This window comes from Talpa occidentalis, unplaced genomic scaffold, assembly GCF_014898055.3.
Source record: "Talpa occidentalis isolate TD23 unplaced genomic scaffold, MPIMG_talOcc4v2.1 talOcc4.5, whole genome shotgun sequence".
Lineage (NCBI taxonomy): Eukaryota > Metazoa > Chordata > Mammalia > Eulipotyphla > Talpidae > Talpa > Talpa occidentalis.
Window position 1 is genome coordinate 7,551,834 of NW_023604861.1, and position 24,772 is coordinate 7,576,605.

Here is a 24,772-nt window from a genome sequence, read left to right on the forward strand (position 1 = left end):
CACCAGTGCTGAACGACCTGTGTGCAAGGACGGTACATGATCATTCTCTGCACTTCAAGGGCCTGGCCAGTGATAAGTGGGTGCAGAGTTGGTAACTGTGGGTGGACTGAAAAGAAGGGAAAGTCGTGAATGGGTGAGAGGAAGTGGGGATTTGTAATAGTCGCTGCTTATCTCCCTTTCGTCAAGTCTGGTGACTTCTTGTTTAACTACCTGATGTGTCCCAATAAGGACAAAGTTCAAGGTCATGTTTCAAGCCTGGGGAGGGCTCAAGAGGGTTAAATTTGGTAAGTTTTTTTTTTCTTTTGATTAAAAAAAAAATGAAGGCAAGGTGACAAAATTTCATTATTTGTTAATTTTAAATATGGGTATAATATGAAAATCCCTGGTTAAAAAGAAAAAAAGAGAAACGGAATGAGTGCATGTTACTTGTAAGCTGGCAGACGGCTGACTATTAAAAGGTGCTCACTTTTGGCAGATTTCTAAGATGGGCCGGAGCGGCGCCTGTGAGGGGATGAACTGGTGAAGGGGCTGCAGGTGGACTCACTGAAAACAGCAGTCACTCTAGAAGAAGGAAAGTTCCAGAAACAACCGCAAACACAGAAAGGGTGGCGCGCTCCCACTGGCCAGGCAGACCAGGTCCTTTCTCAAATCTTGTTTTCAAAATCCACGAGCTCCACGTCTTATCTTAAAGGACTCCCTAGAACTCCCAAGGTATTTGCTTACCCTAGGAAAAAACACGATCACTTCTACTTGTCTCAGTTTAGAAAACTGCTAAGTTTCTTAACGTACTTAAAGTCTAAGACGAAGGAACTATAAGCACATTTAATTGAACAATGAGGCACACGCGGCTTTGCCCGTCGGAGCCAGCACGGCATGTTTCTAATGGGGTAGCTCGGAGAGTGTCTCGCACCAACGAGCTAACCGGGAGATGACACGCTGACTCTAGGTTTCTAAACATTATTATAAATGCTTTGAGGGCAAGAACAGCATATTTTTATCTTTTCCAGTCTTGAGCACCTGCCACAAGGACCACAGGAGTTTCCCTGATGAACGAGGCCAGGGAGCCCCGTCGTGGGGGCTGGCGGTCTGGGACGCCATTTCAGGATAATCAAGAAACATAAAAATCAAGGTTAAGAAAATCAGTGGCTAAGGGAGCACATGTTAAAAACATCCTCTCCTGCAGTCACCTGTTTTTCTGACGGGGAAAGGAAGAGTTGAATGCCATTTCCAACCGATGTCAACAAGTTAACCCCACTTATGTTATTTGGGGAGCAGCAAGGTAAATGATTCATTAAACACCCTCAAGACTTCAGTTGCACACATTCTCCTGGTTATCACTTTTTGACACTTTTTTTTCAAAGTGCCAAAACTAAGAACTATCACACCTTCAAACACTTCCTAGTGTTAGCGGCCGTGACTCAAAGTTTTATTGAGTCAACAGAATAGAACTCTATCTCTTTTCATTTGAATTTGAGATTATTGGCTTATTTTTTAATGTTCCTCCAAGTACCATACCAGCTAAGTTACTGAGCTTTATTTCCTAATCTGTGGAAGCGTCATTTTCCTAAGAAAACTCAAACGCAGGAGACAGATGGCAGCTCCTTGGCCCACCTCTCGCTCCTTAGAGTGGCTGAGGGGCTCAGCCTGAGCTGGGGGCAGGGGAGTTGAAGGGGGGATGCAGGGCCATCCACAGGGCACCGATGGTGCTCTCAAAAGCATTTGTGTGTCCTAGTGCAGATGAGGCAGTGGGAACCCTACTAGGGGCCTTCTGTGTTCCAGAAAAAGCCAGCCAGGACACAGCCTGGTGAGTGGCCCCTTGGGGGCAGGGGCTGGGAATATGGCTGCTAAGCAATGCTGACCTGGATCTGCTTTCTCAAGGAGAAAGCCGACGGTATGGAGGTGACTTGGAACGTGTCACTGCCACACACTAGATTTACTTGCATAGATTTTGGGGGCTAACGTTCTAGTTTGAAATACAAATTTTCAAAAAATTGCCAGAACAGCACCAAGAATCCTTGATTACTTTTCACCCAGGATCACTGTTATTTTGCCACAGTTGCTTTCTGTCTACACACACACACACACACACATTTTTTCCTGAGACATTTGACACTAAGTTGCATAAAGCATAACCCTTTGCCCTGCAGTACTTAAGCATGAATTGCCCAAACACAAGGGTATTATTCTTGCCCCTAACGATGGTCAGTGTAGATACCAAAACCCAGAAACAGGCCATTAATATGAGACTATTGTTTAATCCAGAGCCCAACGGCATCATGTGTTTTCGAAAGTGGGCCTTTTATAAAGAATGTCTCCAGCACAGAATCCGGGCCAGAGCCGAGCACGCGTGTGGGCAGAGAGCCTCCGGCCTTCTTTAATCCGGGGTGGCTGGGACATCAGTGTTGTTGGGGACACAGGCCGGCTGTCTCTAGAACGCCCCTCAGATGGGGTCAGTCTGGTTTCCTTGTGATCAAGGTCATGCACCTGTGCCCGGAAGGCTGTGGCACCTGGCCGGCCCGCACACCGCTCTGCTCCACTGTCGGGAATACTGACCAACGAATGACCTGGCTCGGCGGGGGTCCAATGTCTCCACCGGATAGTGGCTATTCTCCTTCTGTGATTAGTAAGTAACTGGCGGGGACCCACTCTGAGGTTACATAAAGAGCCTGTCCTTCACATATTCATGATTCTTCCCTGTAGTGACTTTTATTCTTTTAGCTAGAAAACTGTGATCTTCCTGTGCTATTGCTCTTTCTGCATTACTTTAGGTTCCGCTGGAAGAAAAGCATTTCCCGATGCATAATCGTCACATAATACTTATTTTCCTGCCAACATCAGGATCAACGAGGAGCCCCCGCCCCCATCTCCCCAGTAGATCCTATTATAGCACTGTCCTTACTTGTCCTGATGCTCAAACCTGATGTCCTGGATTTGGCCAGGGGGACCCCCTAGAACTGATCCCTGCAACTTTGTGGCAAGGCCCTCAGTTATGGAGCTTCCTTCATTCCTTGCATAAGGGGGCCCAGGGTCATCTCAGGCCTTCCCTATCCTGGCCTGGGACCCAGCATTTCTCAAAAGAGGCTGGTTCTTATCGTTCAGCCAAGGAAATAAGATGCAGAAATGAGGGCTACAGGGAGGCCACAGCTTCTGAGTTAGTATACATGCACCCCGACATTCTCTACATGCACATACAGTCTATATACACACACTCCATACTCGCTCACGCTCTACAGGTACACACACTCCATATGTGCACATGACGTGCACACACTATAAGCACACACTTTATACATGCACACACATTTATACACACTTTACCTGCATACACCACATATACACTCCACACACGCACAGTCTACATGCACATAACCGTGTACACCCATTCCATAAAGTACACACACACACTCCACATCACGAGTTAATGGTGACACCTCTGATTCCATCCAACCCAGCAGGGTCTGGTGCTTTTCCCTGTCCTGCACTTGTGTTTCCTTCTTTCACCTGAAGCTCAACCTGTTTCCTCACGTGCTCACATCTATGATATACACAACACAACGTCAGAGTTGCTGCACTCACATCACAAAACTAAACCTACAAAGAATTGACAACTTGTTTTTCTTTAGACTGAGGGTACAGTATGTTCGAAAGTTACTGAAATTAATTTCCCCCTTCCGTATGATTTTGTTATTCATTTAAAACACAGTTGGGGCACTTATTTATTTCTGCCTCCTTTTACTTGCATGATTGTCCCCGTCACTGTTGATTTGCTCTTTGTGTAAGTAAACTATAACTTGACTCCAAAAGTCCAGAAGGTGTACCCTGGGAGACACCATCTGCTTGGACGTCCCGCCCCCTCCTCCTACCCTTGCACGCGGGGTCCAGCTGCAGTCACTTCTAGTACATGTACAATATTAGAGACTTTTAAATCAGCGATCACAGTACACTCCCCCCCCCCCAAATCAGGCCTCTCTTGCTCTCCTAAGACCCACAGTGGCTGGCACTATTACAAGTGGCAGTTTAGCTGCTATGGAAAAACCTCTGTATGATTATGCTTTGGTTTCTTACATGTTCTGTTCACTAGAAGAGCTACAAGTCTGAAGCACGGACAGAGGATAAGTGCCAGGTGCTCGTGATTACCTGTTCCTCAGAAACCTCTAGAGGAGGGGATGCTTGCTGTTCAGACCGCCGAGCATCCTGATAGTTCGTGTTTCGTCGCTGACGTAAGGGAGGGAAAAGACGATTCCAGTTGATCATTCCTCCCTGAAAGAGATCCACACACAGTGATCAGGAGGGTGGACCACGTAGGAGGCACGTTCACTTGTGATGCAGGCCCATCTGTAGACTAGTAAATAAACGTGATACTGATCTGCTGTCTGCAAGCCACCCAGGTAGGTGTCACACCATGGCTCAGGCAGCAGGATCAAACTGTGCTCTAAGCAGGTGCACACAGAGAAGACAGGGAATGGGCACTGCCAAGGTGCTCTGTGCCCTCTGGCTCCACAAGGCCGCAGAGACACAGCAGGCACAACCTCTGCTCTGCTGGGTCCCCACTGTCACTCTGAGAAGGGGTCTAGAGGTCAGATTCAGCACCATCCTCTGAATGGCCCTACGAGTAACTGAAGATTGGACATCATGTCATTTTTTCCTGATTCTGTGCCATCAGTGGAAAAAAAAACCCCAATGTGTGAAGAAAAACATGCATAGCATGTTTTTAGTCACATGCCAGTACTGAAATTTATCAACTTAAATCTCTATTTCTCAATGTCTTCTAGTTCTAAAAAAATGATAGACTGAGAAGACCTGAAAGTCCTATTATAAACATCTAAAAATGCCAGATAAAATGAAAACCCTTTACATGCACGGCAGATCCAAAAAGCAGACATGGAGGCCACCAGGTGCTGGAAACAAGTGCAGGACACGGGCAGGCGCCAGTGATCTGCAAGGGCGGGGTGTCAGGACTCTGCCGTCCTGCTGCCCCGGACCCACTTCACTGGGTTCAGCAGAACGGGCCTTGGGTCTGAAAGAAGCAGACTTTGAGCTCACAGCCTGCTCAAAGATACCACCTTCAGACAGCAGCATACTCGGGGAAGGGAAGAAAGTGAGAAACCCTAAAAGCTCTTCTTCCTTAGGAAAAGAGCAGGAATATGGGTCTGCCTGAGATCTGAGAGCAGCAGGCAAACTTGGGGTTCAAATCACACTGCTTATATGCTTGAGGAATCCCTCAAAAGTTACACAAAAAGTTACACAGGTCCCTCAAAAGTTACACGGGTCTAAGGTGAGAGATGGATTTACCTAAAGAGCCAAGCAGAAGCCTGTGCAAAATGAAACCCTCTGAGTCTGGGGCTCCGGGGCTTTAGAGAGGAAACTCCAGGGACAGACACTCAGACTCCAAAATGACAAAGCCAAGGAGGGAAAAACCTATCACAATAGTCAGGAGTACAATAAATAGGTGGGTTAGGTCCTCAAGCACTTAGATTTAGAACAATATGAAAACAACCATAAAATTAGAAGTTTTAAAACAACAAAGATATAGAAGGAAGACTTACAAGAGTGAGGTACTATAAAAGACACCCAAAAAAGTGAGGGAAATTAAAAATAGAGACATTATGCAAAATTGTTCTGGAGAGATACCGGTTGAAGTAAATTCAAATATATCAGTAATCACAATAAACACACGTGGACAAACTCACTAGCTGAAAGGCTGAGATTCAGAATTTTGAAATCTCTCCCATTCCCATACCCCCAACGATTGACAAAGCTAAAATGTAAAGATACAGGCAGTCGAATATAAAAGAGATAGAAAAAGTAAAATCTGAGAACCACTAACCAAAGAAAGCTGGTACTGACTCATGTCAAATAAATAGACCTCAAGGGCAGAAAGGTGCTCTTAGGCACGACCTCGGCCAGACAGACCTACGCTATTTATATACAACACAACAGCATCAAAATACTGAAACAAAAATTAGTAGAATTACAGGAGAATTAGAAACATCCAGACATATGTTTGATTTTTAGCATATGCTGACAGATTAAACAGACAAAAATTAGTAACACTATAGACTAAACACAAGTGTAAGTGGACATATATAGCCTGCATTCAGTATTTAAAGAATATATATTCTCGTCCATTACGCATGAAAATTTTATAGAAAATGACTGCTCAAATCCTGTAGGAAATGTCCATAAATACCAAAACATAAACTTGACCAGACTATCTTCTATGACTACTCTGATATTAGAAATAATATCAAAATTATATAACATACAAGACAAGCAAAATTTCACACATTTGGAAATCAAAAATGGAAAAAAAGCATAATGGAAATTAGAAAATTAACTGAAGGTTAATAAAACTGAGACCATTTCCTAGCACAGCTTGTGGGACCTAATTAAGCAGTTGGTGCAATTTTAAAATACTGGGCTTAAAGAAGATGAAGACTGAAAGTTAAAAAGTTGAATATAAGAAGTTAGAGGGAGTAATAATAACCCAAAAAATTAGGAGACTGAAACAGAAAATTAAGAATAATTGATAATACAATGGAAAACAAAGACACATTAGAGGGAACCAATAAATCCTAGTGTCTTTTGTTTAAAAAACCAAACAGAATGGATAAGAAATTATAAGACTATATTATTCATACCAATACCTTTGATGGAAATAGATAATTTTCGAGAAAAATAGAAATGACTAAAGCTTACTGAAGAAGAGAATTGAAAAAATTGGTCATCACTTCTGGAAACTGTTCAGGGGCATCTATTAAAGCTGAACACGTGTGAGAGCCTCAGCAACTCCACCGCGGACAATGCAGACACAAAGAAAAGCTCACCAGAAGGCTTGGCCCAGAATGTTCTCAGCAGGGTTACCTGTAATAGCCAGTCTGGAAGCTACTCACAGGTCCATTAAGTGGAGTGGATAAATTATAACATATTCATATAAAGTAATACTCTACAGCTGCTAAAATAAACAGACAACAGATGCTATACAACAATGTGGAGGCACCAAATATAATGAAACTAAAATAAATGAAACATTTTTCAGATAAGTACTTTTTATATAATGGTTTCTTTTCTGTACATATGTTACACTTTGGTAAAAAGTTATAAAAAGAAACAGAAAACCTGCTTAGACTGTTACCCTTTTTTTTTTTTTAAAAGATTTATTTATTTATGCATACAAGAGCTGGGGCACAGGCCAGAGGTGTGGGAGGTGAGAAGTTTCACCAGAGAGAGCGGGGAACAAAAGAGGCAGATTGACCGAAGTACACTGCTGAGAGGAACAGTGGGCGAGTCAGGAGAGGTCTGCTGTGCCATGTGGGTTACTCCCTGGCTGGCAGGATTGCTTCATACGTTGCGTCTTAACCCTTGCGTCACCAGGGAGGCCCTAATTTGAAGTAACAGTTAAAAATCTTCCTGACAAAATTCTATAGGTGAAGCCTACAAAACCTGGAAGGACTTGCCACATTATACAAATTACTCTTTAAAGATTTATTTATACAAGCACTGGGTACAGTCAGAAGCGCGGGAGGGTGAGAGAATTCACCAGAGCCAGAGCGGGGAGCAGAGCAGGCAGAAGGACCGAAGGACACTGCTGAGGGGAGCAGCGGGCGGCAGGAGAGGTCTGCGCGCCATGTGGGACACTCACCCGGTGGCCGGGGATTGAACCGGAGCTGCAGAGGCTGCGGGCAGCTTTGCAGCCCAGCGTTCAACCGCTGCGCCACCGGGGAGGCCCTCAATTACTCTTTAGAACAGAAAAAGAAGGAAAGCTGCTCACTTCTCCAAAACGAGGGAAGAGCATTATAGGAAAGAAAAATTACAGAAACAATTCGTCACATATGGACAAATGCATAATCCTAAAGAAAATATTAGTAAACTCAATTCAACCATGTTAAAAACTACCCGTCTTATCTGATATGATGTACTATTTTTGGCTTTATCACTGGAACTTATAAGAGACATTAATGTAATTCACACATTAGCACATTAAAAGAGAAACCAAAGGCTCACTCAATCGGTAGGAAAGCAACCTAATAAAACTCAAGACAAATTGAGAATACCTTCTACCACTTCTTATTTTCAACATAGGTCAGAGCAGACTGAAACCAAGCCAGCCAGGCACGGGACAAAATGCAGAAGGAGGGGACAAGGAAAACATCATTAAACACACAGGATGACAGTCTGCTGAGAAAGCGAGAGTGAATGAGAGAGTACCAGACAGAAAGTTCCAGTGACATTCCTCCACGGTGACCATTTAGAAAATATAAGTGCCACAGATGACTTATTACAAGCATAAATAAAAACTATTAGGTACTTACCAATTCAATCTAACAGACGCTCTACAAGATCTCAATGGAGAAAATGTAACCTGAGTGGAAGGTAACAGGGGAAGTGAGAAGCGGAGCAGGGAGCTCCCAGGAGCTGGGCAGGACCCAGCTCGCAACCCACCCAACACTGCCCATTCCCAGCTGCGGGAGCAGTTGCTGGTTGAGCCTCAACATTCATATCGTTCCCTTTGAAAATGGGGTGGTGGGTGACGGTGGTGATTATGGACTCAGTTCTGCCAATGGTGTGTGAGCAGGAAGGGCACCTGGCACCCTCGAGGCAGGAGCACATCACCCTTCCTGTCGCTTCCTCCCTCCCCAGGGCAGAGTGGCCGTCCTGGGGCGGAAGCCACGGGCCAGCAAGAGATAAGGGGCCTGGGGCCCAGCCCTTCTGGACCCAGACCCCCCAGCCTGGGGCTGTGGCCACCTGCGCTTCTTTCACACAAGCGAGAAATAAACTTCTACCCTGTTGAAGTTTCTGTGATTTTGTGTTTTCTGCTACACGGAGCTAGACGTACTGCAGGCTGCTGTAGGCCCCAGATTCCAAAGTGTGCTCCTGGCTGGACTCACCTGAAGTGAAGGGTCAAAACTAGATGTGAATATTTTGAAGAAATACAAGGGAGGGTTTCTCTGCCACGAGTATGCAGTCAGTAAGGAAGGTGTGCGGACACGACAGGCAAACCATGCAGCGACAGGAGAGTCTGGAGAGAAGTGAGCAAGGGCCCCGGCACAGGACTGGGGAGGCGCGACGAGTCGGCAGAAGAGGGATGACCCGTCCTGGACAATGGACTGAAAATGTAGAAAGAAGAGAAAGGAGGACCTTTCCTTGACACCATGCAAAAGTATGTTCATTTGAAATGAGCCAACTCCATGGATTAAGGAGTTATTATTTTTTAAAAAGTTATTTTATTTATTTTTGCATACAAGAGCTGGGATGTAGGCCAGAGGTGCAGGGGAATGAGAGGATTCACCAGAGACAGAGTGGGGAGCAGAACAGGCAGACTGACTGAAATACACTGCTGAGGGGAGCAGCGGGCGAGACAGGAGAGGTCTGCTGTGCCCTGTGGGTAGCTCCCTGGCCAGGGCTTGAACTCATGCTGCAGTGGCTGGTGATGGCTTCACAGTGCTGAGACTTAACCTTTTGTGCCACCAGGGAGGCCCTGGATTAAGGATTTAAATGTGAAACGACAACCTGCTAAAAACTAGAATGAGACTTTCTTCTGTCACTAGAGCTGGAAAGGGTTTCTAAGACAAAAATATACAACATAACTCATAAAGATAAGGAACGCTAAAAATCACTACAAGCGAGAACTTTTCTATGATTCAAAAATGTTTAGTGAGACGACAAAGTACAGATTAAGGAAAAATGTTGGAAATATATAACAAAGAGCAGAATCCAGAAAATATGATGAACACTTACAAATCAGTGAGACACGAATAAATGGCTCGAGAATAATGGACAATGTCTGTGAACAGACAATTTACAGAAGAAGAAACCAGGTTTCAGCAAGCAAGCACAGGCACCCTCACAGCATTAGGGAATGCAAATTAAAGCAAGAGGCTGTGTCATACCCACAAGACTGGCAGGAATAAAAAGCCTAACCAGGGCTGAGGATGGAGATGACACGAAGGAAGTGGGGGTCCGACACCACTGAGGAGTGCAGACAGGCACACGCACTCCAGAGAGTGATGTGTCGGGGTGTCGCAGGAATGGGGAGGGTCTACAGCCTGCAGCTCCATCTCAGCGAGTGACCATGCCAGGGGGCTTTTACGAGGGCACTCCTGACTTCAGCAACCAATTATAGTAAGACAGCCTAAAAAAAGCCTCTGTCCCTAAGTGGCGAAATTACTGAGTAAGTGGGTCTATTACAGAGTAGTATGAGAGCAGCTAGATCTACACAGACAACTCAAACGCTGAACAAAGAGAGCTATACAAGAACAGGTGGGTACAATACCACTTCCATACATCTGAAAGCGCCTCAGAACAACAGTGTATTACTGACACTATTTTATGGGTATCTGAACAGTGACCCCTCCACCCTCACCCCCTGTGCACAGAATATGTGGCAAGGTGTGGAGACACTTTTGGTTGCCTGGTGGGAGGCGGGTGATGGGTGTGCTAAGCATCCTCTACTGCACAGGACGCCCCCACAGCAGGGAGTGCCGGGGTCAAAATGCCCACAGCGTCCAGGGAGAAAGCCTGACTCTGGCACGCAGGGCAAAGATGCAAGCCCGAGGTACAGCATCACACACAGCACCCCAGCGCCGGGACGGCGGGAGGCAGTTTTACTTCTGGCTGACGGATGTTTTCCATCTTCAGGCAGTGAGAACCAGAGAACAGGCAAAACAATCAGTGACAAAACTAGTCCTGTGACAGTAAACAAGTGCTTCCAAAGCTGCAAGGCCCAGGGGCTCCAGTTTCTGGGGCGCCCTGACCCCCCTGCTCTCCACGCAGGGCTGAGCACCAGCCTCCACAAACAGGAAATGTTTCCTCACTTCAGCTTCTTCAAAAGCAGCCACCGCACATTTGAAAGAGGAAAAAGGAAGCAGCCTGTGTGCTGAGCCGCTTTATGAAATAGCTGGCATCAGCCGGCGGGAAGGTTTTCAAACACAATTTCTCATGAAAATAAATAAATGAATAACTTTCCAACCGAGGAGCAAGTAAAAGTTTGTGACCTTTTACGAGGTGGACGTTCCACAGCCAGAGCTCCACCCTGAAAGGCCTTGCTAAGAAGCCCCGTCGGACGGCTCACCAGGGCTGCGGGGCCCGGGGCCCACGGGGAGGTTCCAGTGAGGCGCACGGTCTCTCCTTGCTCTCTCGGAGCGCGAGATCTCTGGGGGTAGGCGAGCCGTCGAGAAATGGAAAAGCCCCAAGAAGGTGACATGGGCTTTGGCATCAGTTAAAAGGGCACAGCCAGAGCAGGGGTGAAAGTTCAAAGAGGATGGGGCCTCGCTGGATTCAGAAGGTGGTTTCAGCACTGGTGAGGAGGCCGCGTGCTCCACCGGCTCAAAGATGGGCACTGAGCACAGGCGACACCACTTCAAGGCCGCAGCGATGCCGAGGAGTCAAATCAGAGCACCGGAAAGGAAGAGAGAGCGGCCTGAGGGGAGCAGTCTCTGGTGTCTACAGCCAGAATACCTGGGTTCAAGTCCCAGCTCTGCCACTGACTGTGTGACCTTTGACATGTTTTAGAAATGTCTCCAGGTCTGTCTCCGCATCTGTGCGATGGGAATACTAAGTGCATCCATCCGCCTCGTAAGTGAATTGTGAGGAAAACAGTCAGTGCATGTTAAGCACTCAGAACAGCTGCAAACCCTGCACCAGCTCACTGTGTACTAGTTACCCGGTTGCCTGAGACCCGCACCGCACCTCAAGTGCTATTTCTTGTCTTCCCCACTCGACTCTGAGAACCCGAAAGGCTGCGGGGGTGAGCTCTGAACCACCCCGGGGCCAGCCAGCACCACCGCCGCGCAGCCGAGCCGGATGCCGTCAGGGGGCGAGCAGGTGGCCGAGCGGGCATGCGGAGTGTGATGGTGTAGGACAGTTAAGGCTCTTTCCAAAGGCATCTTCATTTTATTGAAGGAAAAAAGCGGTCACTGGGAAAAGGTGAATCTTTTCTCCTCAGTGATCTGAAAGCGCTTATCAGTGGTGGGTTCTGAGGTGCAGAGCAGGCAGCAGGGTTCCATCCCCTGCTCCGCCTGTGGCTTCTGGGAGTCTGGAGGGTGTGGGTGCACAGGAAGGAGCAAGAGAACTGTGGGGGACACTTTTCTCAAGCACGGGGGCGGGGGGACCGGGGACACCTGCAGAGGGAATGACTGACTCTGCCTCAGACTGAGGTTTTCCAGAATGTTCACGTCATGGCACAGACCAAAAAGGTTACTGGGTGACACTCAGGGCAGCAAAGCTGCCTACAGCCAACCTGGTGCCTCCAGTGTTTCTCAGGTGCCCAAAGAGACCAACATCTCGACCCCTGTGCCCACGCGTGCTCAGGGGTCGGGAAGTTCTGCCCAGAGCCTCAGGAAACACCTGGACACTTCATGTGAGCAACTGACAGTGGGGATGACAGTCGTGAGTGGGATTATTGTTCCACATCCGATTGTTGAAATTTCCATGATGTCAGTTTATTTGCAGTTTATCAAGCCAACAAATGGGTGGTGACCTGTGACGAGTGAAAACCCACCAACCTCATCGTCAGAGTGGGTGAGCGGAGGCACAGGCATCCGCACAACAGGCCGTCTGTCCCTTAACCCCCTCCATGCCCCTGGGAGTCTGAGGCTCTTGAACGTGGTCACTGCCGATGAGCCCAAGTGTGAGCAGCGGGCGCTGGCCCGCATCCCAGCAGAGAGGAGCAGGTGCTGGGCGGGCGTCCAGCAAACAGATGCGTGCAAGGGTCGTCTGCGCCGGCCTGCCGTCCCCAGCTGCCTCTTTCCACCTTCCCCTAAGTCTTCCTGCCCAGGGTCAGTGTGTCTGGCTGTTGGGGTGAGGTTCTGGAAAGTCCACCCAGGGTCCTCCCTCATCACTGTGTCTAATTCAACTCCCCAGGGTGGGTTTGTGCTTTGACATCAGTAACTCCATTTTATATTGGACACAAGTTACTTCATTTTAAATCTCATACCTGTGTAACTGGTCTAAGTACTTAAATAGTTGACCAATCAAACTCTCATCAACAGCCTAACGTGGAATTCAGGGGGCAGAAAGACTAGATTGTTTCAGTCGCATCAATTAAGGTAAAATCAACAGTATTACCGACAGTGTCTACTAATGTACCTCTCAGTACCTTAAGTAATGAAGCCAGAAAGAGAATTAAGACAACACGTCTGCCTTCTAGAAGCTCATGGTCTGGTGTGCTGTTAAAAAAAAAAAAAGGCTGGGCCTCCCCGGTGGTGCAGGCGGTTGAGCACCGCTCTGTGAAGCTGTCCACAGCCTCTGCAGTGCGGGTTCGATCCCGGCCGGCCAGGGAGAAACCCGCATGGTGCAGCAGACCTCTCCTGTCTCTCCCGCTGCTCCCCTCAGCAGTGTGTTTCAGTCAGTCTGCCTGTTCTGTTCCCCACTCTGTCTCTGGTGAATCTTCTCACCCTCTCGCACATCTGGCCTGTACCCCAGTTCTCGTATGAATAAATAAATCTTTAATTTAAAAAAAAAAGGCTGTTTCCTTTCCATTCTGGGTTCCCCGTGATATCCTTCGTGTCCACATACTGTCCCTGGTCTCGTGTTCCTGGGGCTCTGGTTGCCATGCATGTGCTGGGGACCCTGAGCCCCTCCTCTCCATCCCAGGAGCTGCACCTCAGAGCCACAAATCCACCTTCCCTGGGACCCTTCCACGCAGTTGATCCAGAGACCTGTCCCGTTGCTCCTCCTATGTCCCCAGTCTTGGGGAATGACATCAACCTTCACCCATGGCATAATCTGAAGACCCCTAGGGCTCTGTTTGTTATAACGCCTAAGTTCTTTTTGCTTCTTTTAAAATTGTATTATTTTTTGTTGTGGTGACAGTTTTACAACCTGTATGACTCAGAGGCACAGTTCCCAGCTGTGTCACCACACGCCCACCACCCAGGTCCTCTGCTACAGCTCGTCCATGGATCCGCACCCCCCACCCCACCACCCTGGTTTAGACCTCCAGCAGGACAGGGGGAGTCACAGTGACTGTCCAGAGACAGGCCGCTCAGAGGTCCCTCCAAATCCCTCCAACCACCTCCTGGACAGTGCTGCGGCTGCTGAGCTGCTCCATGGGGCCCTGCCTCAAGGCCCATCGTACAGCCTTATGCTACCCTTTGTTGAAGCCCCTGCCAACCAGCCTTAGCCCAGATCGTTTAACTTTTCACTGTACGTTCTTCCACCCACGGTGCCTCTCAAGCAGCCTGTGACCTGCAAGGCCCTTTCCTGTTCCCTCTGCGATCCTCCCCCTACTGCTGAGAACCAGCCCCGCTCTTGTTTTATATCTGCAGCTGGCTTCCTCCTCGACAGTCCACGTTCTCACCACTCTCTGTCTGCTGAAGGTCTACAGAACTCAGGCTAGCTGCCAACTTCACAGAATAAAACATGGGGTCTAGATTTCCTCACCTGATAAAATGAAAAGCTGGATCACCAATGATACTGAAACTATGAGCTGCCACTTCCTAATCAATCTATTAAATGTCTTGAAAGCCAAGCAGTTCTCTCTCAGAGAGGCCTGTGCCGTTGCAGCAGGCGCCCAAGGCCACGGGCCAGAGCTGCTTAGGCCTGGAGGGTCCAGGCGGCCTCTGCCGACATGATCCTGGACGGCTCATCGGCGTTACCTGCCCGAGTGAGTTCTCTGATGCGCTGCAGGTTCCGTTAGCACTGACGGGAACAGTGTCGAGGAGGAAGGCAGGCACAGGGCAGCCAGGTGCCGAGCAGGGCCTCTCAGCCTGTGCTCTGAACTGCGATCTAGGCCTGCATCCTGTGACTCTGGGGTCGATGTGCATGCCACATCTGTCACTTAGACGGAATGATTTTTTAAAATCTCAGTATCTCTCATCTGTGCTATAATCTCGGACAGGCCATCATGACTCACGATTCTGGAAATTTCTGGGATGCTGCTGCTTTATTCACAAAACCACAGCTGTCACCTAGCCACAGGCTGCCAGCTCTGAACCTGGGGTGGGGTCTAGGACATTCGAGGTTTTTCAAGGTGATCAGATCAGGCTTTTCCCTGAGCAGCTCAGGAGGCCTCACTGCAGTGTTTTCTGGTTTTGAAAATGAGTAAGGATGGCTTTTTTTTTGGTGTGGGGGCTGAGGAAGGGGGCCACAAAACGACCAGAAGGACGATGCTCCTCCTGTACCTCTGGCTAACAGGTCCTATGGGGAAGAAGGTGTCCGCTTCAGGGCACATCTCTAGATTTGATCATGGTTTTAATGAGTGATTAATAGATGATAAAAGAAGAATCATAAAAAGGCCGAGGATATGACTTTTCTCTCTCCAAATGCCATGCCGGTCAGCACCGCACACTTGCTTTCTTAGATACCAAGAGATGGTGCCGCACCCCTCTTCCTTGTGGAGACGCCACAGCAGAATGGAGAACAGAGATGATGTTCTCAAGGTCACTTAATGAGTCAGTCTTGGAAAGAGATTTCAGTTGATCCTATCTTTCTGTTCCCAATTTCGTCAGGAAAGGTCAGCAGGAAGACGACAGATGCACGAAAGACCTAACAGCAGTTTCTGCAAGGAGGTGCAGGTGGAGAGACAGTGCTTAGCTCTGATTTCACTTTAAATTCTTGCACCTAATTTTCATTTCATTTGCAGATTTTTATCAAGTAAGCACTGTATCTTATCCCACACCTGATGCAGCTCATACTTGCAAAAGAAAAAAAGTCATAAAAGAACTAGCTCTAACGGAATAGATTGCTTTGTCGACAAGGCAGCAAGAACAGTGTTTAAATGAAATTGCACAGAGAAGTGAAAGAGCAGGGCTGAAAAGGAAAAGTGCTGAGAGGCTGCCCAGGAGCTGCAAGTCGGGGCGCCTGGCTGGTGGTGGTGGTGGTGGGGCTGCCCCTGGCGTGAGGCAGACTCCTGGGTCACACGCACACATGTGCCTGTGCACAGGTACAGGTGGAAGCACAGGCTTCAGCGGCTGGCTCAGGTGCTTCTCCTGGGAGGGTGATCATGACATTTTGCTCTGACTGCTTCTTTCTACTCGGCTAGGGGAACGCGAGGCCTGCACTGCCTTGCGTGCTGCAATACTCTCCAGAGAGGGCCCGGCCCGGCCCTCAATCTGTTTGTGGAGAGGTTGTTTATGGGAATGGGGTGTGTGCAAGACCTGAGGGGAATAAGCAACTTCCTCAGAGACCTCATCAGGTGAAGGGGCAGTGACAGATGCTGGCTCCACAGCACCTGCCAGCTTGGGGTTTCCTAGACGGGCTCATCATCCCAAACACATGGAGGGCTGCCCCCGAAACTCGAGAACAGGCAAGTGGAAGGAGCCAGTCCCAGAGGACCAGGCAGCGGGAGCCACGTCTATGGGACGTCCAGAAAAGGCAAATTCATAGTTGACGAGTGGCTGCCTAGGGCTGGGGTTTGAGAAGACTGGGGAGGGCCGGGATGGGACAGCTAAAAGACAGTTTCTTTTCAGGCCATAAAAATGTTCTCAAATGAAATATGGGGATAGTTTTATGACTCTGCAGAAACTAAAAATCACTGGCTTGCCCACGTGGAGTGAGCGAGCTCCATCCCCACACAGCTGTAAGAGCACGGAGAACCCCAGGGCTCGTTTCATACGCTAAAATGATGTTCCTAAATTAAAAATACTTGATTAATGACCTGCAGGGCAGATATGACTCACACAGAGCGTACGTTAGGTGTTACCTAGCAACGAGGTGGCTAAAGAAACAACTTGCGCAGCCACAAGTGTTACTCAGAGAGGCTGCGCCGGCCGCCAGCACCACCTTTCCTTGCGGGCCTATTGCTCGCCACTGAAAAGGAAGTGATCACCATCCCAGGGACACCCAGAAGCCTGAGGACGTGAGGAGCTGGGGGTTCACTGGCCCAGGGCACGCTGCCCTGGCCATGGGCTTTGCCCTGGATCCCACTTCTATAGGAAAAGGGAACTCAGAGATTCCTTCCGGGAAGTCTCACTGCACTGTTCATGTTGCGGTAAATAAGGGCACGAGGGTCGTCAGCCAGCAGAGACAGTGGGGGAGGCCCAAGCAACGACGGAACTTGGGGAAAACTCAGACTTTCCAGTGAAAAAATGCTCTCAGCACTGCCAGCTACGTAAACCTCCAGAGCAGGGGGTGGCAAGGTTCTTCTGTAAAGGTCAGGTAGCTAATGGTTTCAGCTTTAAGAATCCAAAGGCAAAATCAAAGATGGGAGGAGGGCACTTACAGAGAACCACCTGCGAGAACGTGGAAACCGCTCTTGGCGTCTGATAACCCCAAACCAGGTGTTTGGCCCCAGGGCCCTATGGATCCTCATGGTCAAGGTTACGCAGTTTTAAGAGTAGTAACTCTCAGGTCAGCTGCTAAATCAGGACTCTCTCAAATGTCCTGCGAGGCACAAAACAGAGGCCCGATGCAATCATCCTAACTACCATTTGATAGCTCTTCCGGGTATATAAAGCAGTTCATGCTTTATCGCCATGACCACCCTGATTACAGATCTCCCCGTCAACCCAGGGTCGATTCCTTCACTGCAAATGCAGACCTCTGCCCTTCTCACCGGTCTTGTGCTTTTCCACTGTGAGACGCAAAAGGGCGAAACGTGTGCTATGAAGCCGAGAGACTCGTGAAGTCGCCCCCCGTTGAAATGTTTATTATGGGACGTTTCAGAGGCTGCTCTGGAGGTCTGGGCACCCGGCGGCCTTGGAAGGCTTGACCGCGGCCACTGAGCACGACTCGGTGGCGAGCTCACCCCCTCCCCGAGAACGCAGGGACCACCCTCATCTCCCAAGTGGTCTCCCATCACTCCTATTACGGCAGAGGTCATCTTTCTTAAAAACAAATTCAACTCACTGTCCTGCTTCAAAGGTCTCACTCTTTCTCTTTTACATTTTTTGAAAAGGCTTTACCCGCCCCGCCCCCCATCCTTTCCTTTCCTCTTCCCTCTAACCTCAGAGCCCTCGGGAGGGGGAGGTTTATCCACGTCCACTGGTTCTGAAAGTGTTTCAGTTGTCAAGTTGCTATGTAAATGTCTAGTATTTGTTTTTATCATCCTGTCTGGTTTTGCTGCACATAATTCTTTCAAATTCGCTCCATTTTATTGAAAACGGCTGCATTTCATGCTTTACGGCTGTATAATACGCCATGGTGGAAGCCACATCTTGATCCAATTGCCTGTTGATGGATATTTAGGCTGTTCCCATGTCCTTGCTAGTGTAAATAATGCTGCTGTGAACCCTGTGGAACACGTGGGCTTTTGGGCTGATGGTTTCATATTCTTTGGACAGATGCCCAAGAACTGCGGGTTGAATAGTATTTCCATTTCTAGTTTTTAAGGTAAATCCAGGTTGTTTTCTGACTCACAACTTGTTGCAGGACCAAAGGAAAAACACTTCACGGTGTGGCAGACGCCACCCATGTCCCGGCCTGTTTCCTCTCCAGCCTCATCTGGGTAACCTCGAGAGCTTAGGCAAATGTAGTCATGTGCTGTTCCTGTTCCCACAGCTCTTTCAAGCCCCTGTGCTTCTTCTCACAAGGTTTCCTGAGCTGAAATGTCCACCTGAATGTCGGCCTCTGCAAGAGTCCCCTCCGCCCTAGGATGGGGGCCTTGTGGGGAACACGTCCATCCTGTCGCTGGGTACAAGCTCCGAGAGAAACCTGGCACTTGGCACTGACTCAACATATTCCCTGGTGGGCTGCCCACTTCCTGAAGGCCAGGCCAGAGGCAGGCCCCATCCTGGGCAGCACACTGCGGTAGACCCAGCAGTGCAAGGGTGAGGAGAACACAGCTCCCGCCAGGTGAATGAGCGGCTGAGGAGTTATGTAATGAGCCTGGGTGCAGCGAGATCACAGCTGCGAGTACCAGGATGACTGAGACGTCAGCAGCCCCGGGGCCAGTGACTCTGAGGGGAAGGCAGCTGCTGAGGGTCAAGCGCTGGTAGTTTACGAAAGAAGACAGACCCTCTGGTGTTGGGGAGGGGGGGCAGGAAGCAGGAGAGAGGCCTCATGACACCGTGTGATAGGCTTGGTTTTCATCTCTGAGTCCAGAAGACAATTGTTCGAGGGCTCTGGGCTGCACCAATGGTGGAGCTGTCGGGTGGGAACTGTCCCGGCTGCTCGTGAACGCCAGGATGTGGCCCTGAAGCGTGAGGCTGCAGTGTGAGCACACGGCGTGTCATCCTTTAGCGCCAAGGAACTTGTGCTGGCCACAGAGCACGCTCAAGGGTTCTCACTGGAGGGGGGTCGTGTCTAAAGGACGGAGATGTGGCCGACACAGGGGTGTCTTCGAAGGAGGTAGCTGGCCAGCAGAGACGCTTGTCCTTCTTCCATGTCCACTTTGTCCACACGCGCTGCATTCCCATGGGGACTCCTAGCCAAGGGAACTAATTACCCCTGAGTCCAGGGGACTGTTCCTAGTTGTGACCTCTGCTTGGGATCCTCCTGAGGGGGGCTGTCTCTGAAGCTGTGGGACACTCACACGCTCTTTAGACGCTTCCTGCTGTCTGGGTTCCCTCGCACGGCCGGTCCTGGGCCTCACACCTGAACTCCTTCCCTTACTTTTCGCCGTCTGGAGCGGTCTGTTCACCACTTGTTCTCTCAGAGCAGATCTGCATACTTTCTGGCCCTGACTCTTCACCTGTATCCAGCTGGCCTCTGGCCATGAAATAGTTTCATAAATGTTAAGCCCTGAATCCCCCAAATATGTGAGTTCCTACTATGTGCCAGGCATTGCTCATACAGTGGCGATACAATGAAAAAAGTCTTTACTCAGCCCGAGACACTGCTGACAGAGGGAAGAAATCAGCAGTGAGAGGCAGGTGTGGGTAGTGCCAGGAAAGAAACAGGGGCTGCAGGGACAGAGAGGGTCAGCTTCGCCGAGGAGGAGGGAGAAGGCTCCTCAGAGGAGGTGATACCTGAACACGTACAGAAGGGTGAACAGGTGTGTGTGAGGTTGCTTTAGGCAGGACCAGCAGACATGAAGGCAAACAGGCTGGGCTGAGGCTGCATGGGGCTTCTGAAGGGTTTCAGTAGGACAAAAACACAGAGGTCCCCTTGGGGGCAGAACTGTGGGGTGCAGTGGAGAGAAGGAGGTGGTCAGGATTAGGTGGGGTAAGAGACTCTTGTTGAAATACAGGTACAATCTGAGATGGCGGCGGCCACAACTGAGGCAGCTGCATGGAGAGAGGGAAAGAGATTTATGTGAAAGAAGATGCTCTGGGACTTAACTGGGGGAGGGAGCAAGAGGGACATGGATGCCTGAGAGGGAAACATCTAAGACGAAGCCCAGACTTCCTGCCCTATGGGCAGGTAATGGTGCATTTCGTCAGGGTATCGTGTAAGAAGGAGAAACCCATTTAGCACAGAGATGGTGGGTTGCGAGTGCCTGTGGAACATTCTAGCAGAGACATCCAGCCGACAGCGGGGCGTGCGGGGCAGGAGCCCCAGGTGAGGAGGCCTCGTCTGTGCTCTAGCCTGCAGGCCGCGTTCAGAGGGGAGTGTGAACCGCAGGCTGGGTGGGTCAGCAGCTGCTGACACAGGGTGAGGAGTCTGTGGGCACCCCTGGGAGCCGGTGTGACTGAGGAGGGAACCGAGGAAGAGCTGTGCATCTCTCCCTCTGTGGTCTCTCCTCTCTCCCACCGCCCCATGCGCTGCCACACAATGGATGTTTCTGAGGTAACTCCTTTCATGACAGTAACCACTTCTCACAGCTTCCAGCGTCAAAACCCAGCTCTGTCGTCTGCGGCACGACTTCCCGTTTCTCCATCTCCCACCTCATTTCAGGCAGGCAGGCTCCCAGAGGGCTTTCCTTTCTGGGGCCTCCCATTCACAGCCAGCCTCCCTCCTCCGCCATCAGTGCTGCCCATCCTGGGGTCCTGGATACCTCTCCGCAGGCTGTCTGTCCACACTCATGGCCTCATCTCCGACCTCTTACTCCCCGGGCACTCCGGTGAAGACCCGTTGCTCTCAGACATTTATCTAGCTCAGCTACACCGGCTTGAGTTCCCTGGGGCCGAACAGACTCATGAAGGGAGAGGACGTGTCCCACTGCATCTGTGCCTGGAGCCCCGCTAGTCCTGGTCAGAGTAGCCACCACATGGCCGACACATGCCCAGAGCCCAGCCGAACGGGCAGCCAGGAGGGTGAGGATGTGTGTGAGGCCCAGCAGGGGTATTGGCAGGAGGGGTGCAGTCTGTCCTGCTGCTCATCCCCTGGCCGGCTGCTCCAGAACTGCACCACTGGGCTCTGCTCCACAACCTTCTAGAAAACAGGAGCCCAGCGGCATACGGAGGATGCTACAGTCCGCCCCTGGATTGGAAGCGCTCAACCGTTCTGCTGTTGGGGTGCTGGTAGCTCGCGGCCCCCCAAGGGAGACCTTCTGTGGGTGGCAAGCATCTCAGGAGGGTGGGTCACCCAAGGCCTGCTGTCTGCAACCACAGACAGGCTGGTGGAGCTGGAAAGCTTCAGCTTCTTGCCCTAATTTGGGATAATTTCAAAGGGCTCTCCCAATCCCACTCTCTCCCAAATCAGCAAGGCTCCTGAGGAGCACTGCTCAGCCTCCCTGTATCCTTCCCCACCCCTCCCTGAAAGGTGCCAATCACCCCAGAATGTCTGTTCTTCAACTCTATGCACAAAAGTCCACCTGGGAAGCCTCACTCCCAGGCATGAGAGCCGCCTCCCGGGCACGAGAGCCGCCTCCTGCTTTGCTCCCGGGCACGAGAGCCCCCTCCTCCCGCTGCCTCCAGAGGTGCCTCGCTCTGTCTCCGGCCCCCAGGTGGCTCTGGTGAGGTCAGGAACCCCAGTGGTCACCCACCGAGCCACCGTGTGAGTTGGAAACTTTCAATCCAGGTTACTTCTGTTTTTGCCTCGTAGCTCTGTTGATTCCACCTGGAGACCCTACGCTCACTGTGACTCAGCTTTCTGGACTCTGGTCATTATCAGTGTATATGTTTTTCATTTTTCTTTGTCTCCTTGGAGAATCTACTTCTTCCTGTGGCTAAACACGAGGTTAGTCTTGGATGCCACTGTCCCGCGATGGAGTCACCGGGCGCCTCGCTTTCAGCTCTCCACCCTCAGGGGCTTCTCTGTGACCTCCACCCGGCTTTGTCCTCTCTGCGACGGCTGTCTGTCCTCCGAGGCCCACCCTGTCATAGGCCTCATTACTGCCTGTTCCAGAGCCACCTCGAACTCGAGTGGCTTTGTGGGAAGCCACTCCGTTTCCATCCTTCCCCGTGGACACGACCCCTTACTCCCACCCCAGATGTGGACTCTGGGGCCCCATCTACAAAGGGACACGGGGAGGTCAGGCCCTGCTTCACTTCTCCAGGCCAGGGTGAGGCCTGCACACCCACTTCTCTCACCCAGGTGACAGGAGGCAGGGGGTGGAACAGGACCCCCCTCACACCGCAGAGGAAAAGATGACAGAGAGAAGGAAAGGAGAGCCGGTGTGGTGGCCACAGACGAGTGAAAGGCAGGAACGAGGTTTCAGTCTCATGTACAGTAACCTCCTCTCCGCCTCCCCTGAAAGACAAGTAGAGTCTCAGAGTGTTGGGGCAAGTGCTCGGGGTGGCCTGATGGTTGGTGACAAGACTAGGAAAACAGAGTGTTTATCTGATTTACTCCTTGGTTGTTCCCTTGAAAATTCTCTTACCTCATATTCTATTTCGACAAGGAAAATCAAGAAGTTTTACATTGACTTTCACTCCAGAGAACACGATAATAAGCATTTTAACAGGAAGACATTGTGGCTTTTTGCAAGATTATAAAAACAGATAAATACCAGGTCCTGTTAACTAGGTTGGTGTTTCTCTAAGAAACAATGCTTATCTAATGAAAGTGGAACAAGAACAAGCGTCCAGCTGACCAGGTCTTTCAGCAGCAATTTAGTGTTTTACCTTTAGAAAAATTTAAACGAGAATCAGCCACTACCAAGAGACCTACATTCTAGCTGAAAACACGTTAACACCCACACCGCAGGGACAGCACGTGGTCTGTGCCACCTACAAGCGCAGAGAGAGTGCTGCTGAGCTCCAGGTGTTCACGGTTACTGCCGTGTTACCTGCTGTTGCCGCTGCCGCCGGGCCTGCGCGAACTGGGAGAGCATGAGCTGCCGGTCCAGCAGCTCCACCCTCTGCTGTCTCTGGATGTCCACCGTGGCCCCCATGCCGACCCTGGCTTCGGTGGTGGGCTCTGCCGATGAGAAGATGGGCTCGAGGGTGCAGGAAAAGAACCTGGCCACCCCGCTGGGGACGCAGAGCACCTGCTGGATCTGCAGCACCTTGCTGTTGTAGCAGACACCGGAAATCTGAAAGAAAAAAGTCCCAATGGATTGTTGGCATGGAACAGTATTTTAAAGAACATATTCCTTCTCTTTGTGGTAGCTGGCTTAGGTGGTAACTAACCACTCCGACCAAACTGCAGAACACCCAGCAGCACAAGTCAGCATGACTTTTGACAAACTGTTTTTATTACGGTGGAAGTGTGGCAAATGCTCAAACACTCAGCACTGGTGAAATATTTTAAAACAATGTTTTTACTGAAAAATAAGTCTTGAAAGATCTGATAATCAAAACACTTTCACAGGGTGCTAGATCTGTGGTTACTCCCATTGGCAGATGGCCATCTCTGAGGCAAGTGGCAGAGAACCCTGATGTTTCGTGATCTGACCCAGCCACATCACACACCAGTCAGAAAAGAAAGACCACCTACAAGGTAGACAGTACTTTAATCCATGTTTCAGACTTTGAAATCCTCACTTATATAGTTAGCAATCCTGCTTACAAATGAACCTGTTTTTCTTCTTTTTTTAAACATTTATTTATTTATACATACAAGAGCTGGGGTACAGGCCAGAGATGTGGCGGGGGGTGGGTGGGTGAGAGGATTCACCAGAGACAGAGTGGGGAATAGAACAGGCAGACTGACTGAAATCCACTGCTGAGGAGAGTAGCGGGTGAGACAGGAGAGGTCTGCCTCCCCATGTGGGTAGCTCCCTGGCTGGGTGGGGATCGAACCCGTGCTGCAGAGTCTGCGGATTGCTTCATAGTACGGTGCTTAACTCCTTGTGCCACCAGGGAGGCCCACCTGTTTTTCTTCTTCTTTTTTTTTTTTTTAATAGAGGCATGCTTTATTTATTTGTTTGCTGGTTGGTTTTTGTTTTGTTTTGTTTATACAAGCACTGGGTACAGTCAGAAGCGCGGGAGGGTGAGAGAATTCACCAGAGCCAGAGCGGGGAGCAGAGCAGGCAGAAGGACCGAAGGACACTGCTGAGGGGAGCAGCGGGCGGCAGGAGAGGTCTGCGCGCCATGTGGGACCCTCCTCCGGTGGCCGGGGAGCAGCCGGGGATCGAACCGGCGCCTCAGAGGCTGCGGGCAGCTTTGCAACCCAGTGCTCAACCGCTGCGCCACCGGGGAGGCCCCGCTGTTTTTCTTCTTAAGCTCATTTATATGGTAAGAGAAGTCTAGTGACCATAGTTTTTGGGGTGAAAATGAACGTGGACTATTTGTAAAAGAAAAAAAAAAAAAAAAGAAAAGCTTTAGCTGTGTGCATTTGATTCTTCGGATAAGAAGTTAAGCACACCGACTAGGAGCTTGCCTGACAGGCCTGCTCTTACTGTGTGAACAGACGGTAAACCGGCGCACACACACAAGACCACCCCAGACAAGCTCTGGGAGGGAAATGAAAAGTGACCTGGGCAGAGACCTTCATTAGGTTGGGTGGTCAAGGAAGCTCTCGCAGAACTGATACATGAATGAAGATCTGAAGACTCATGGGGGGAGGGCAATGATTTGGAGAATGGGAGGAAGAACATTTCCAGCAGAGCAAACAGGAAATGCAATCC

The 24,772-nt window shown here is 49.9% G+C and overlaps 1 protein-coding gene across 1 annotated transcript in view; it reads right to left on the minus strand.

Moving 5' to 3' along the window:
* UBAC2 (UBA domain containing 2) overlaps positions 1-24,772 on the minus strand; it is a 121,718-nt gene that overhangs the window by 7,591 nt on the left and 89,355 nt on the right. Inside the window, exons 7-8 of the mRNA XM_037528756.2 lie at positions 22,991-23,236; positions 4,138-4,260 (exon numbers count right to left, since the gene is read on the minus strand). Coding sequence (XP_037384653.1) covers positions 4,138-4,260; positions 22,991-23,236 — 369 coding nt within the window. The remainder of the gene's footprint in view (positions 1-4,137; positions 4,261-22,990; positions 23,237-24,772) is intronic.